Source organism: Monodon monoceros, unplaced genomic scaffold (assembly GCF_005190385.1).
Source record: "Monodon monoceros isolate NGI ecotype Baffin Bay Population unplaced genomic scaffold, NGI_Narwhal_1 Super_Scaffold_21, whole genome shotgun sequence".
Classification (NCBI taxonomy): Eukaryota; Metazoa; Chordata; class Mammalia; order Artiodactyla; family Monodontidae; genus Monodon; species Monodon monoceros.
In genome coordinates, this window is record NW_021703778.1 from 41,503,951 (window position 1) to 41,518,147 (window position 14,197).

At 38.9% G+C, this 14,197-nt stretch overlaps 1 protein-coding gene across 5 annotated transcripts in view; it reads right to left on the reverse strand.

Annotated features, from left to right (window-relative positions):
- The window catches only part of AKAP13 (A-kinase anchoring protein 13), a 338,024-nt gene that overhangs the window by 204,046 nt on the left and 119,781 nt on the right, over positions 1-14,197 (reverse strand). For all 5 annotated transcript variants that reach the window (XM_029238790.1, XM_029238789.1, XM_029238788.1 and 2 more), the window contains exon 3: positions 3,006-3,153. In XM_029238790.1, the coding sequence (XP_029094623.1) occupies positions 3,006-3,153 (148 nt within the window). The remainder of the gene's footprint in view (positions 1-3,005; positions 3,154-14,197) is intronic.

The window sequence follows — 14,197 nt, forward strand, 5'->3', positions numbered from 1 at the left end:
TGTGTGTGTGTGTGTGTGTGTGTGTGTGTGTGTGTGTGTGTGTGTGTACATGCACGTACGTATGCACAACCTTTCTAGAAGGGTGCTTCTGAGAACGAGGATGAGTTTCAACACGATAGAAACTCAGTCCCATCAAGTGGTAGGAATTCACAGAAAAAGCCTTCTTAGCATATACCGGTGAACATAACAGACACAAATCCTTGCCCTCGGGAAGCTGACACTGCAGTAGAGGCAAGTAGAAAATAAATAATATATATAATGTGTCCAAAGTTGATAAGTGCAGTGGAGAAAAGTAAAGCAGGGAAGGGGAACAGGGAGCGTGGAGAGGAGGCAGTTTGTATATTTTTACAAGGTGGACAGGAAAGGCCTCACTGAGAAGGTGATATCTGAGTAAAGACCTCAAGGAAAGTACAGAACAAGCCAAAGAAATCTCCCAAAGCAGATTTAAGGCAGTTTAATTCTAGACGAAACTATTAACTCCATGATATAAACAAGCAATTCAAAACTAACTTAACCCCCGAAAGTCTCCCTATCTCTACCCATCCCTCCACAACAATTACTGGGCCAATCTGGACAGCAGCTGAAGAAGACAAGTGAACAGAAAAATGACACGTGTGACGACCAGAGCAGCAAGATCCACTCAGGAATCTCCTTTGTTTCAACAGTTAACAGAGGTTCTACTTCACCAAGGAGGGAGGCTCACTGGGACCCGTGCACGTATCACAGTCTCACATGCTGCCTTACTCTTTGTTCAGCCTGCTTGAACAAGAGGGCCTTTTAGGGACTCTAATCCTTTGTCACCTCTCTTGTGATTAGGGGCCTCAGGCAGCAGGCTGACTGAATTCAGGTGGGTAGCAGAACATTCAGGCCAACTGGGGGCAAAGGGGACAAGTTGTAAGAATATGGTAAATAGTTAAGATCATAATTTGAGGGGAGGAGAGCTGACTAGTGAAAAATTAGGAGAAACCAGGTACTGTGATTCCAGGCCCCAAGCAAATGGGTCAGGAATGATTACTGAGGATTCAGATCAAATTAGAGGGAAAGAGCAGAATACAATGCCCATTCTGGTTGGCTGGAGTCAACAGGTCTAGGGCACTCAGAGTCAGTCAGTATCAAAGGACACCCAGAGATGGGTGGGGCTGGAAAAGAGGGGGGCCTGAAACAGACTGAAGAAGTGTTAGACCAAAGGCAAGAGAAGAAATGGGAACTAAAGTTCCAAAACAGTAGGCTGGGGACAGTGTACAAGGATGTGGTACAAACCTAGAGCTCTTGGCTGTCATACAAGTACCGTGGGTCTGTGAACCCGAGGAGAGTAACTGTTTGCAGTCCACACTAATTTAAGTACCTCGTCATTGAAGGTATACGAGCCACCAGACACATCCCTCTCCACCAGGAGGCTGGACTCTGCTGGTACCTGTGACTGAGGACGGCAGTGAGGGCACAGGGCTATGTCCTTGTAATAGCCGGCCTTCCTCGAACATTCTCATGTCTACTTGCACGCTTTCTCGCTCTCTCTATATATATATGCACACACAAACACATACACACATATACACACACAAACTTAAACTGTTAAAGCATTTCTAAATCAGGAAAAGAATAAGTCTATAAAAATTACCTCCATTCCCTTCCTAATAAGAGCCCAGTCAGGGACTGACTGATTCTACCTAGCTGAGGGTCTGTTTCTCACAGTCACCCACACATAAGAAATGTTTAGCAGTGGTGACACTGGATGGCACCTGCTGGAGCAGATGTCAAGTTCCAGATCAGCCTCTCTGACATGATATACTTCACAGGAAACAAGACTAGAGCTTTAAGTTACAAAGAAGGATACTTAATACTCTTTAGGGAAAACGTCAGTACCTATGCTGGACTCCTAGCTAAATTTCCTATCCCTAAAAGTTTGGGGGGAATACACATAGAAATTGCCAAGAATCTTTAAATCCTGTATTTTCAAAATCACTTTTGTCGAGTAGGAGGATAAATACAGCTTTCAACTGTCATAATCTCAGTTCTTGAATGTGGTTTAACTTCCAGGATCTGGTAGGCATCAGACATGAAGATAATGTATGGAAAATAGCACAGCAGCAATCAAAAACTGACAATCTGATCTAATACCAGCAAAACCAGATACTGAAAGTGCTTGATAAACTAATACGTTTTTTACACCATCTATTTCAACAAAGTGGAATCAGAGTTACATAAAATCACTGGTTACAGGAAATGTTTCAATAAGAACTAAATCCATTTTATTCTCTAAAGGCAAATGGTTCAACTGTCAACATTTTTAGGGGTTCCCCCTAAATGTGCCCTCTTTTGTATTCTGATGAAAATTAACCAATTATTAACTTTGAAGCAAGGTCAATTAAAGAAAGAAGAAGCTCATTTCCAAACACGAATCAATACACCTTCAGATACCTGGGGTCAGTCAAAAGACAGTCAAAGTTGTCAGCCGCTTCTGGTGGAAACAGCAATGACTTAAGGACTTTATAAAGAATTTTTTAAAGTAAACATTTTCCTTTTAATTCTGTTAAATGGATAAATGCAATAGTGATTAAGTATTCATTTCACCATGAACTATAATCTGTTAATTTGGGGAAGCTTTGGCTTTTACAGAAGGTTTTTAGTCTTTCCCTCACGGATACTGAGTAATGTGTTACTAATTGTATTTTACCTTTGCTTTTGCCACAATGATATTCAGAATCAAATATGCAGTCACACCACAGAAACCACATGAACTTTTATCTTTCAAATGTGTTTTAGTTTTCTTCCACATTCCAATAAATTAATATTTTTGCTGATCTTAATTACTGTCTTTCAATTTATGACACCATTTTATTTCAATTATTTCTAGTTAGGCTCAGATTTTTGTGCAACAAGCAAGAAATAAAATACTTTAAAGTGTATTTAAAACAAAGATCTAACAATAGTTCTATCACCCTGATTACTCTATACCAGAGCACAGAATAAATAAAGGCTAGTAAAGATTCCACTCAAATACTTACCAGGAGCAATGGTCTCCAGCGTATCAGAACTGACCTTCCGAGTACTTGTACAGTGATGGAGGGTGGAACCCGAAAATACCAAGTAAAACACTGCATCATCCTCAACTTTGTCCTCTTCAGAGAGCAGTACAGTAACAACACAATCGCCCTAGGAAAAGGGAAGAGAGAGCAAGTTTGCATTAGTAAGGTTCCTCTTGGGAGCTTATCTTTAGAAAACATCTAATTTAAGGGGAAATCAAATGTATCATCTAAACTGTGCCCATTCTAGCGAGTTTATACAAATATAAACACTGATTGAGCCCCTATGTGCCAGGAAGTATTCTAGGCATTGAGAATACAAAACAATCTGAAAATAAGATCTCTGTCCTCTTTAAGCTTACATTTTAGTGGAGATGGTTAGACAAATAAGTAAACCAACAAGATAATGGTACATTCACTTGGAAAAGAAATTTTAAAAGAATGTAAAATAGCTCCCTAAAAAAGCTCTGTAAAAATTCCAGGAAAATCTAAAAATAAGGCAGAGAGGATGGAGGAAGTATATTAAACAGTTACATCCTTATACTCAGAATGCCCCTTAACCTCTGTGTTCCATTTGCAGCAATAACTCTCTAAACTCTACATCCCACAGAATCACTGCCAAGTCCACCCATTCTCCATCAAACATGGAGAGCCTCTAACAGAGCTGGCCTAGAAGTGGTAGAGTGCAAAGAGCTTGGGCTCCAGACAAATCTGGGTTTAAATTCCATCTACAAAGACTTTACTTAAATCCTCTAAGTCTCAGGTTCCTTGACTATATAAATGGAGATAATATCTTCTCTTCTTACAGCTAATGTGTGAGAATTCTTGAAGCATATTCACCACTCAGCCTGGGATAATATTCTTAATCTATGAGGATGGGAGGGGCGCTTTTCCAACAATTTGTGTTTCCTGACCATCTGGAATCGCTACTCTTCTTTATCCACCCCTCCCTTAAGCCCACACAATCAGACATAAATCTTGTGCCAGTAACTCTGCCCGTGACTCTGCAACTATTTAGAAGTTAAGACATCTTCGTCCTTTATTTGCAAATATTCTTCTAGCAATTTTTATACATTTTTAAAAATTGAGGTCACTGGCTAAATTAAATTTATTCTATGAAATACAGTCCTAATTACCATTCTCCCAATCATAAACATTATATAATTCATGTGATAACCATAAACAAAAGATTTTAGAGCACTGAGGTTTAGTACTGTGTAAACCTTAATGATGCATTATGGAAAATCCAATTTAGAGAAAGCCAGGCCATTTTAACATTAAATAGGGGAGAGAATTCCCATTACTTAAAACACTTTTTTCCTTTCCACTTTAGGAGTAATAAAGCCTATTAGAGAACCATGGCTCCCTGTGGCCACAACTTAATGGCTAGCAGCAGAAAGGAGCAGCAGGTAGTGTTTCACTAAATAATAAAAACCAAAAATAATGAAGTCAAACTTGGGATCAAGTCTAGTAACAGAAATGCTCCAGCAGGTTGATTCTGAAGACCAAATTCAAAGTATTTCCTATAGCCCTGAGTGTCTCTTTCTTATTTTTCCCCAGTACTCTGTGTAGCGCCCTGTATACAGTAGGGGTTCCAATCTGTTGTAAGAAGTGAGAATGAACTACAAATAAGCTGTAACTTACTAGGGCTGCTGAACTGGAAAGCTCCAAAGCACCCTAACACAGGAATAGCACAGTCGGTACAACAGAATTATCACTGACTTCAGACACTATTTAGAATTATACTTTTGGACTTGTATATAAGTCCCTATCTTGGGGACTGTATTAATAGTACTGAAATCACCTTTAGGTACTTATTAATAAGTAAAAATATATATATTATTTCCACTAAGATTTCTAACCTGGAAATCTAAGAATAGATCTTCCTTTTCTAGATCAAGGATTCTCTCTCCACATTAGACCTACCATCTTGCTGAGAGACTCTCCATGCCCCAAGATATTAGTTGTGTCTGGGGCCTTCCTTTAACTGGGGACAGTAACTTGATTTGGGGAAAAAAATGAAATTGGGAAGAGAAGAGCATCTGAGGGATGGGAGAGAGTGACTTACAGTGTGGGGAAAACAAGGCCTTGGAAACAGGGAAGATGTTAGGTGGAGATTAGAGGAATGAGATAGGGAGTTTTGTGGGAGGAATGATAGAAGAAGGGATAGCACTGATCTCTTAGATAGCAAGACAGTGTCAGTCATGAGGCTCCTGAAGGTGGGCAGTCAGCAGCAAGAGAACTGCAGTGGCATGCTGGAGCTGGCCTGTACAGGCTTGCGAGAGCGCATCATATTTTCAGGATTTCTGCAAGCCAGGTGTTAAACACGGCCATTACTAAAAAGTAAATGAGGGCTTCCCTGGTGGCGCAGTGGTTGAGAGTCCGCCTGCCGATGCAGGGGACACGGGTTCGTGCCCTGGTCCGGGAAGATCCCACATGCCGCGGAGCGACTGGGCCCGTGAGCCACGGCCGCTGAGCCTGCGCGTCCGAAGCCTGTGCTCCGCAACGGGAGAGGCCACAACAGTGAGAGGCCCACATACCGCAAAAAAAAAAAAAAAAAAAAGTAAATGATATAAGCTTACAATTAAATAAATTAAAAAGAGATGTAATAAATACTCAAAACATCACATTTTAATCTTTTGCCACATCTTACTATTATCTACACTCTTGAGGTTTACATATGTTGTATCTGTTATAATGATGTGCTACTGCACATCTTTTCCCAACACACCTCTTGCCAATTCTGTGTTCAGTGATGTAGCATTGATATCTTGAAGTCAACGATTATGGGTATATTTACACCACTGAAATTGGCAAATGCTACAAATCAGGGTTTGGTTTGGTTTCTTCTTTTTAACCGTCACATCATTGAGAACAGGTCAGCAGAAGGGAAGAGGGGGAAAGTAAGAGAATTTCCTTAGGGAGGCCGAATCAAGAGAGCTCACTGCTTACACGGAGTAAGAGAAAACCCTAGGCAAGTACAAAGCATCTCAGGTATAGACAACAATGCTGCCATAGCTCTGTTCCCAAGAGTTGAACAGAATCACCACCTTAATTTGCTTTCTAACTTTCAGACTTGGCTTATAACTTGTTACCACACCACAGTAGTTAAGAGGATGGTCTCTGCCTGAATCACAGTATGGCACATCACTTTGCAGCTGTTTAACATGGGGTATACTAAATTCTCTGCCATAAGAGAGCAACGATCACACTTACCTCATAAGGTTGTTTTAAGAATTAAATGATTGATAAAAGCAAAGCACCTACAGCAGTGCACTGGCACATAATAAATGTTCAATAAATGATAGTTATAATGTACTGTACAGCATGATGACTACAGTTAACTAGTTAACAATACTGTATTGTTCATGTGAAAGTTGCTAAGAGAATAAATATTAAATGTTCTCATCACAAGAAAAAATCTGTAACTATATGTGATGGATGTTAACTAAACTTACTGTGGTAATCATTTTGCAATATATCAAATCATTATGTTGTATACCTCAAACTCATACAATGTTATATGTTAATTATATCTCAATAAAAAAATAATAAATGATAGCTATTATTATTTACCAGAATGTAAGCCCCATGAGAACACGTTTTACTCACTGAGATATTCCCTTTGTCTAGAATAATAAGTAGCAGGTGCTCAAAACACATATTGGAAAAGAAAGAAAAGGAGATCCCAAAACTTTAATAGTAGTTATTCCTAGGTAGTAATTGAGGCCAATTTTAATTTACTTTGTGCTTTGGTTTTCCAATTTTTAAAAATAAAGATGGATTATTTTAAAAAGAAAAAACTTACTTTTAAAAATAATCTGCTCACTTATAAATTACAAAGGGAAAGATAGAAACCTGGCACATACCATATGAATCAAGTGATCAAAAAAGTTAACAACACAAAAAATGAAATGAACTAACATCACATGTCTTCTGATCCCGCCCACTGAGGACACAGCATCACTTAGTGTTCCTAATAAAAGTGCATAACCTCAACCTAGTCAGAAGAAAACATCAGACAAACCCAAATTGAGAGGCCTTCTATAAAAATTAAAAAACAAACACACACAAAAAAACTGGCCTGTACTCTACCAGAATGTCACTAATGGAAAACAAAGAAAGACTGAGGTACTATTCCAGATTAAGGAGACTGAAAAGACTTTCCAACTAAATGCGATACATGATCCTGGGCTGGATCCTGAACAATAAAAACAAATTGCTATTAAGGCCATTAACGGGACAAGTGTCCAGATTTGAATGAGGTTTACACATTTAACACTGCACCAATGTTAAAATTTTCCTGGTTTTGGTAGCTGTGCTGTGGTTATGTAAGAGAATATCCTTGTTCTTAAGAAATACACAATGAAGTATTTGGGGTAAAGGAGCACGTCTACAAGTTACTCTCAAATGATTCAGGGTAAAAAAATGAGAGATAATGATTAAGCAAATGAGGCAGAATGTTAACAGTTGGTGAATCTGGGTTTAGGGTATACGGGATTTATAACTTTTCTGTAAATTTGAAATTATTTTAAAATAAGAAGTTTCCAAGAAAAAATTTTTCAAATAATTTATATGATCAGATATTCAAAGTTAAAAGGTGCAAAATTAAGTTACATTTCTGAGGCTAAGTTTTATATCTTGCAGACATAAATATTTAGTACAGATATTCTTGCAGGATCCCAGAATGATGAAGTTATAACAATAACTAGCTTTTATTCAAGAATCTTAAAGGAGGCTTACAGGTCTACCCAAATCAATTTCCCAGTTTGCCAAAATGACAAGATTTATACCCAACAATCATAAGGGAAAAGTGAAACAAAGAAAGTAAGTAATACTAAGTAAATACTGAGCATTACTCCAAAGTATTATCTTTCCATGAGGTGGTAAATATTATAGTACCAAAAGAGTAACTCCAAAGTGAGTCCTTGTATAATTCAGATACTATATGCATCCATGCAATTAGCTTCATTCTCGCCTTTAAATACAAGAGTACCGGCAAATGACATACCATTTTGCATAATCATTTCCTAAAGCAACCAAAGATTGACAGTCAGCTATAGCTTTTCCACTGTCTGAAACGCAAAGTCTATCCTCTGGAAACGCAGGGCAGCTAGTTTTTAATTTCATTAAAGCCTCACACCACAGAGGGACACCCAGTAGCAATGAGCATACCTAATGCTCAGATCTTGGTCACTGATAGCATTCTCCACTAAAACGAACCAAGGCTGCTCAAAGAAATGGCTGTTTCCAGGTCTAGGTCAGGGTATGTACAAGATGAGACTGAAACATCTTGTTTTGATAGAAAATAAGGAAACTGACAGAAAATAAGGGAACATCTTGTTTTGACAGGAAAAAAAAAAAAGGATGGGGACATGCTGCCATGCTGCACATTGAGGTAGCTTCCTCTGGCCAAATCTGGGACCAATTTTAGACCAAATTGTCAATTAAGAACAGTAATGAATTATAAACAATAAAAAAGGACGTCATGCATCTATATTAACAATAGACAGAAAGAGGAAAAGCGAGAACTCTTATGTATGGTGGAATGATGAAGCCTGACAGTCCAAGCGGGAAAAGTGCTAAAGTAGTAAAACTATCATTTTGCAATCATAATGGTAGAAATTGATTCCAGCAAAAATTTTCAATGAATGCTCAACTTAGGGGGAAATTCTGATGAGTTAACAAGATATATATACTGTCTTAAACATTGTCTCCCCCCAGACTTCTAACAAGTTACAAGGAAGAAAAAAAGCAGTATTTATTCAGGGAATAAATCTACCAAAACCTTGACCAGATAATCAAAATAAACATCCTCAGTAGAGATAAATGAATACTGTGTGCCTCCATATGTGATACCCTGAGAAGGACATAAAATTACCTATGCATTACTCTGACCAGGAACACAAAACCTCAATCTAACCACAAGGAAGCACGAGACAAATAAAAAATGAGAAACGTTCTATTAAAAAGGAGAGGGGTACTGTGTTCTTCAAAATGGTCAAGGCCATAAAAGATAAAGAGAGGCTGTGGACATGTTCCATATTAAAGAAGGCTAAAAGAGGCATGACAACTAAAAACCAGTAATTAACCCTACTGTGATTTATAAGAGAGCAGCTCCATTCTTAGAAAATTCAGGCTGAAGCACTTCAGGGATAAAAGGCCAGGATATACGCACCTTACTGACAGATAGTAAAGGAAACACTGTGGATGTATCTAGGTTTTTAGCTAGAGAGTGCAAATGATAAAAAATCAAATGGGGTAAAATGTTAACAGGTGTAATCCTGAGTAACTAATATCTGGGTATTCTTTGTACTGTTTTTTACCACTTTTTATAAATTTGAAATTATTTCCACACATAAAGTTTTAAGAACATAAAGATAAGGAAAAAAATGTTTAATTCAAAAGGCTTTAAAGGACTTAAGGACTGGGGATATGTTATGCTCTATCATCACAGATGTGGACAAAGCTCTATACCAACAGCAAACTTCGCTTATAAAGTTCCGTCGGCACTCCGCCCCAGGCTGGGAGCATGGGGCCTGTCCTCACCCCTGTACAACTGTCTCTTACCCAACAATAGAGGAAAAATAACTAATACAACGCAGCAACCATTTTAATCACAAATTAGTGTTCTATAAACAACAAACACGACAGGAGATTGGTGACAGGAGAAAGGGACACAGGCTCACTACAACCATTTTCTGCAGGTTGGAGGCAGAACCAGCTGCTTTGCAAACACTGCAGGGTGAGTATCTTTACCCCTGCTTTGGAGATGAGAAAACTGTAACCCAGAAGATTTTTAATGTCTTGTCTAAGAACAAAGCTAGAAAGGGCTAAAGCTGGGATTCAAACCCAAGTAGGATTCCAAAGTCTGTATTCTTTCCACAATTCTGACACTAAGGTTAAGTGCAGGAGACAGAGTTAAGTGGCAGAAAGGAGAAATGTGCAAAGAGGCAATTATCAGTAGACGAAACACATGTTCAATAGTCAGCAAGTGACAGACACCAAAAGGTCTATAGGTAGAACAGGGGTACTGTATTCTTCAAAATGGTCCAGGTCATAAAAGAGAAAGAGAGGCTGTGGACACGTCCCGTATTAGGCAGGAAGAAGGAAGAGGGTGCCGAAAACAAGGGACACAGAAGTATCCGGAGGTGCTGAAGGAGAGAGCAGGCAGGAGACACGCTTACATTTGGGGTAAACTCAAACCTAGGCACACTGGCTGCTTGGACCCAAGGATGTGTGACAGAGCCAGAGTGTGTTTAAGTGTACACTCAGCCCACTACATCGTACATACTTCTCATCACCATCTGAGGCTTATGGAAAGCAAGAACTGTGTCTTTTGGGGCACTTCACACAATGCCTATGTAGCAACAGGAAGCTTTTCAATAACTATATGAACGAACAAAGGTAGCAGAGATCAGTTTACGTAGCATATTAATGGCAAGCCAAAAGATTCATACTTGAACCTGTGTGTAGGCAAGAAAAAAACCACAGCCTTGTGTAGTATGTAATGGGAGAAAACTGGAGGTCAAAGAGTGGAGGGTGACATGCTAAAAGCAGCAAATGTTCTAGAAAGGTTTATCTCACAGCAGTATCCTAAGAAGGAAAAAGAGATTAGAGGCAAGGAAACCACCTGGGGAAAATATTACAAAAGCATAGCGTGAGGAAGCAAAATGGGCTTAAACTGCTATAGTACCAAGATGATCTAAAAAGAAATAAATGTGAGAAAGGCATGTGGTTGAAAATAATTTGATGAAATATGATAACTGACAATGGGGGCTGAACAAAGATAGGAAGAGAGTAAACATTAAGCAACATTAACAGAAAAGGAAGTATCTCTCTAAGGAAAAAAGGGAGGGGGTATGGGAATGATTTGTGAGAAAGAGAATAATAAGCTCTAAATGTCAAGTTTCATCTACCAACAGGATGGGAAATTGTAGATATTATACATCCAAGAGGTAGTTAGCAGGACAGGCTGTCACAAAAGGTCTGGGCTGGTGAGGCAGATCTGAGAGTCAACCTGCACTAAGAAGCCCTGACCATCAATGAAGTCTCCACGGTAACAGAGAGCCAAGGACCAGACCCCGGGTTCCTTCAGGGGAGGGCAGGGAGAAACAAACCAAGCAGGGAAAGGCCAGCCAGATAAGAGGAGAAATCAGGGAACAGAGGATCAGTGATGCTAAAAGAGGCAAGGATTCAAGGACTTGCAGTTTTAAAAGGAATGATTTTTAAGCAATCCTCAGAACACACAAGGGAAAGATCCAAAGACAGAAAAGCAGCAAACTACAGAACTGTTTCATTTTTCTCCAGCCTTAAATGGGTCTTTTCACAACATACTATTCATCTACCTATTCCCGTGCCTCAACCCCAGAAATAGGATACTTTGGACCCAAAAGGAACTCAAACTCAAATGCCATCAAGAAAGATTATGAGACTTACCATATTTCCCTTTGTTAATGGCAGCCACAATTGAGCCCTCTTTAGCCAAAAACTTAAAATACTTAGACTTTCTCATTTTGAGTATTCCAGAGAGCTCATAACTAAAATAAACATCATTTCCTAGATTCATGATGCAGTTAATTTCCCACCATCTAAAATATTTCAAATTTCTCTTTATTTTAACCATCTTGTTAACAATACCCTCAGTAACTACAAAAAGTCTTTGGGGATGATATGATCTAGGCAAAATATAATTGTTGATCTGTACTAATCAGGTAGAAAGCTGGACTGAATTAATTAAAGTTAAAGGATTTTCCAATGACTTATTGCTATCACATATAATAGGACTGCTAACCATTAGTATTGGGGCTATTTTGAAAATATGAATATTATACTAAACATTAATGTTATATGTAAATGAGCCTTAAAATATTTGAAAATATTTTATTACTTTAAACACTTCCTTTAGTTTATTTTACTTTGTTATTTCATAATTTTTTACTGCTAGTATAAAATTTTTATTTTAGTCCATCCATCAAGTAGATAAGTTAAATAGTTGAAAGATATTTAATAGCCCAATATTAATGTGTTCTTTACCTTCCTTTCTGTTCTGTTCCCATTAGCAAAGCCTTAAGTTATTCATCCATTCATGCTAAACAAGCACGAAGTGCCTCTATTTAATATAGTTTGCCTCTGCTATGAACTGGTACGAGAATTATAAATACTTCCTGTTGCCTGCCCTCCAGAGGACTAGACAGACATGCATATAGACAGAATACCACTGGGTAAGTGCTATAATTAGCATAAACACCCAGCATCTCTAGGTGCAGAGGAGGAGATGGGTGCCCAAACTCTGCCTTGTGGGGTATACTAGGAAGGCCTCTGGGAAGAAATGGCTGTGCCCAGTGCTGCTCATGGCTCAGGACAGATCATCCCAGGCAGGAAGATACCTTCTGAAAGCTTAGCCATTTACAGTGAAGGTGGGGAAGAGACTACCTAGTTCATCTTTGACTATCTAGTTGATCTTTGTACACTCAACATCTCTTCAAAGGGCCTGACGTACAGCAAGGGCTCAGTGTTTGCTGGGCTGAACCAAAAACATTTCATCCTTTTAAAAAACAAAACATAAAATGCTACAAATAAGCCAAACACTAAGTTTGTCTTGCTTATCACCTCCTTCACTTAACTAAAGATTGGTTGAGCATTTGGGTAGGATACTACAGTAGATGCCGAGCATATTAAGGCAAGACAATTTCTGCTCTCTTGGAGTTCATAGTTTTTCAAGGGAGAAAGAGACACATAAAGCAGTAATTCAGCCACAATAATTTTGCTGGAAAAGCAAGGTTCAGGTACTGTAGGAATTAGAGGAAGCACTGGACACAAGACTGAGCAAAAGTCAGGAGAGGGAGGCTTCCCACAGGGTCATCTCAAACACAGGCCACTGGAAGGAGCCAGAGGAACAAGAACTCCCTCTGAAAGAGATGGTGGTTGCAGTGAGTGGACAGGGGTGTGGGAGGAGGTGAAAGAGGCTACAAACTAAATGAATCCAAAAATCATTCAGGAAACAGCTGCCAGATCAGATGGGTTTTAAACACTGGATGTAATGAAGCTTAAAAAAAAGAAAAAATATATATATAATATTAGCAAACCTCAAAGAAATAGCAATCTTGTATTTCTATCTTTGTGAGCACCCCAAACTGCAGTTCCTTGGCCTTCTTTACACTGGGATTCATTCAAAAGGAGAATACCACAAACTTTAATTACAGAAGGACACAAGAGTTACAGTTGTGCTGCCTAATTCACTGGAGTGTTCTAGGTAGGGAAATAATAGGCGAGTTTATAAGGCACAGTCATGGCAAAGTAGCACCCTGAGTGCCTTTAAGATAAGAGCTAAAATAAATCATGATGTTGTTGCCATCAGGCTAAAAACAGAAGACTTACCAGAAAGAAAAAAAAAAAAATCCCAAACCCAAATCACTGGATAGGGCTGTTCGGTTCTGTTGGCTTTTTAATATTTCCCCAAAGTAACTTGTATGGTTCTCACAGCGGCTTCCATTTTCTGGGCAACTAACACCATCACAAAGCACTAGCACACACACACAGGTATATGTGTGTGTGTGTGTGTGTGTGTATGTGCGTGCGCGTGAGGGAGAGAGAGCATGCACAAATGTGCCCACACATACACAAGTCAATATTATTTAGCATCCACTATTTCTTCAACGTAACATGTTACTCACTAACAGAGTATCTGCCACCACAAAGGGTAGTGAAGTAGGAAAAAACGCTGACACAGGAGTAAGGTCAGAATCACTTAATAGCTAAGTATAGTTGGTTGTTTTATAGACCTGATAAATAACCACTTGAAACTCATTTTGTTTGTCAGCAAAATGGGTTTATTCATTACAATATTTATTGATCATCAAACATGTGTCAAACACTGTTAAGAATTAGGGAATAAACATGAAAGAGACAAGGCTTCTGGCCTCATAGAGCTTATGTTTTAGCAGGTAAGACAACCAAATTATAAAAAATAACATCGGGGGAAAGTTCTATTAAAAAGAATAAGACAGCGTGAGGGATTAAGGTGTGTCTGAAGTGGGCGTGAGAGGCTGCTTCAGGTAGGCTGGTGAGGAAAGGCTACTACGGGCTAATTCACATTTGAGCAGAAACCTGAATGAAGAAGCAAGTTACAAGTGTTCGAGGCCGAGAGAACAGCAACTGGAAGACAAGTATAA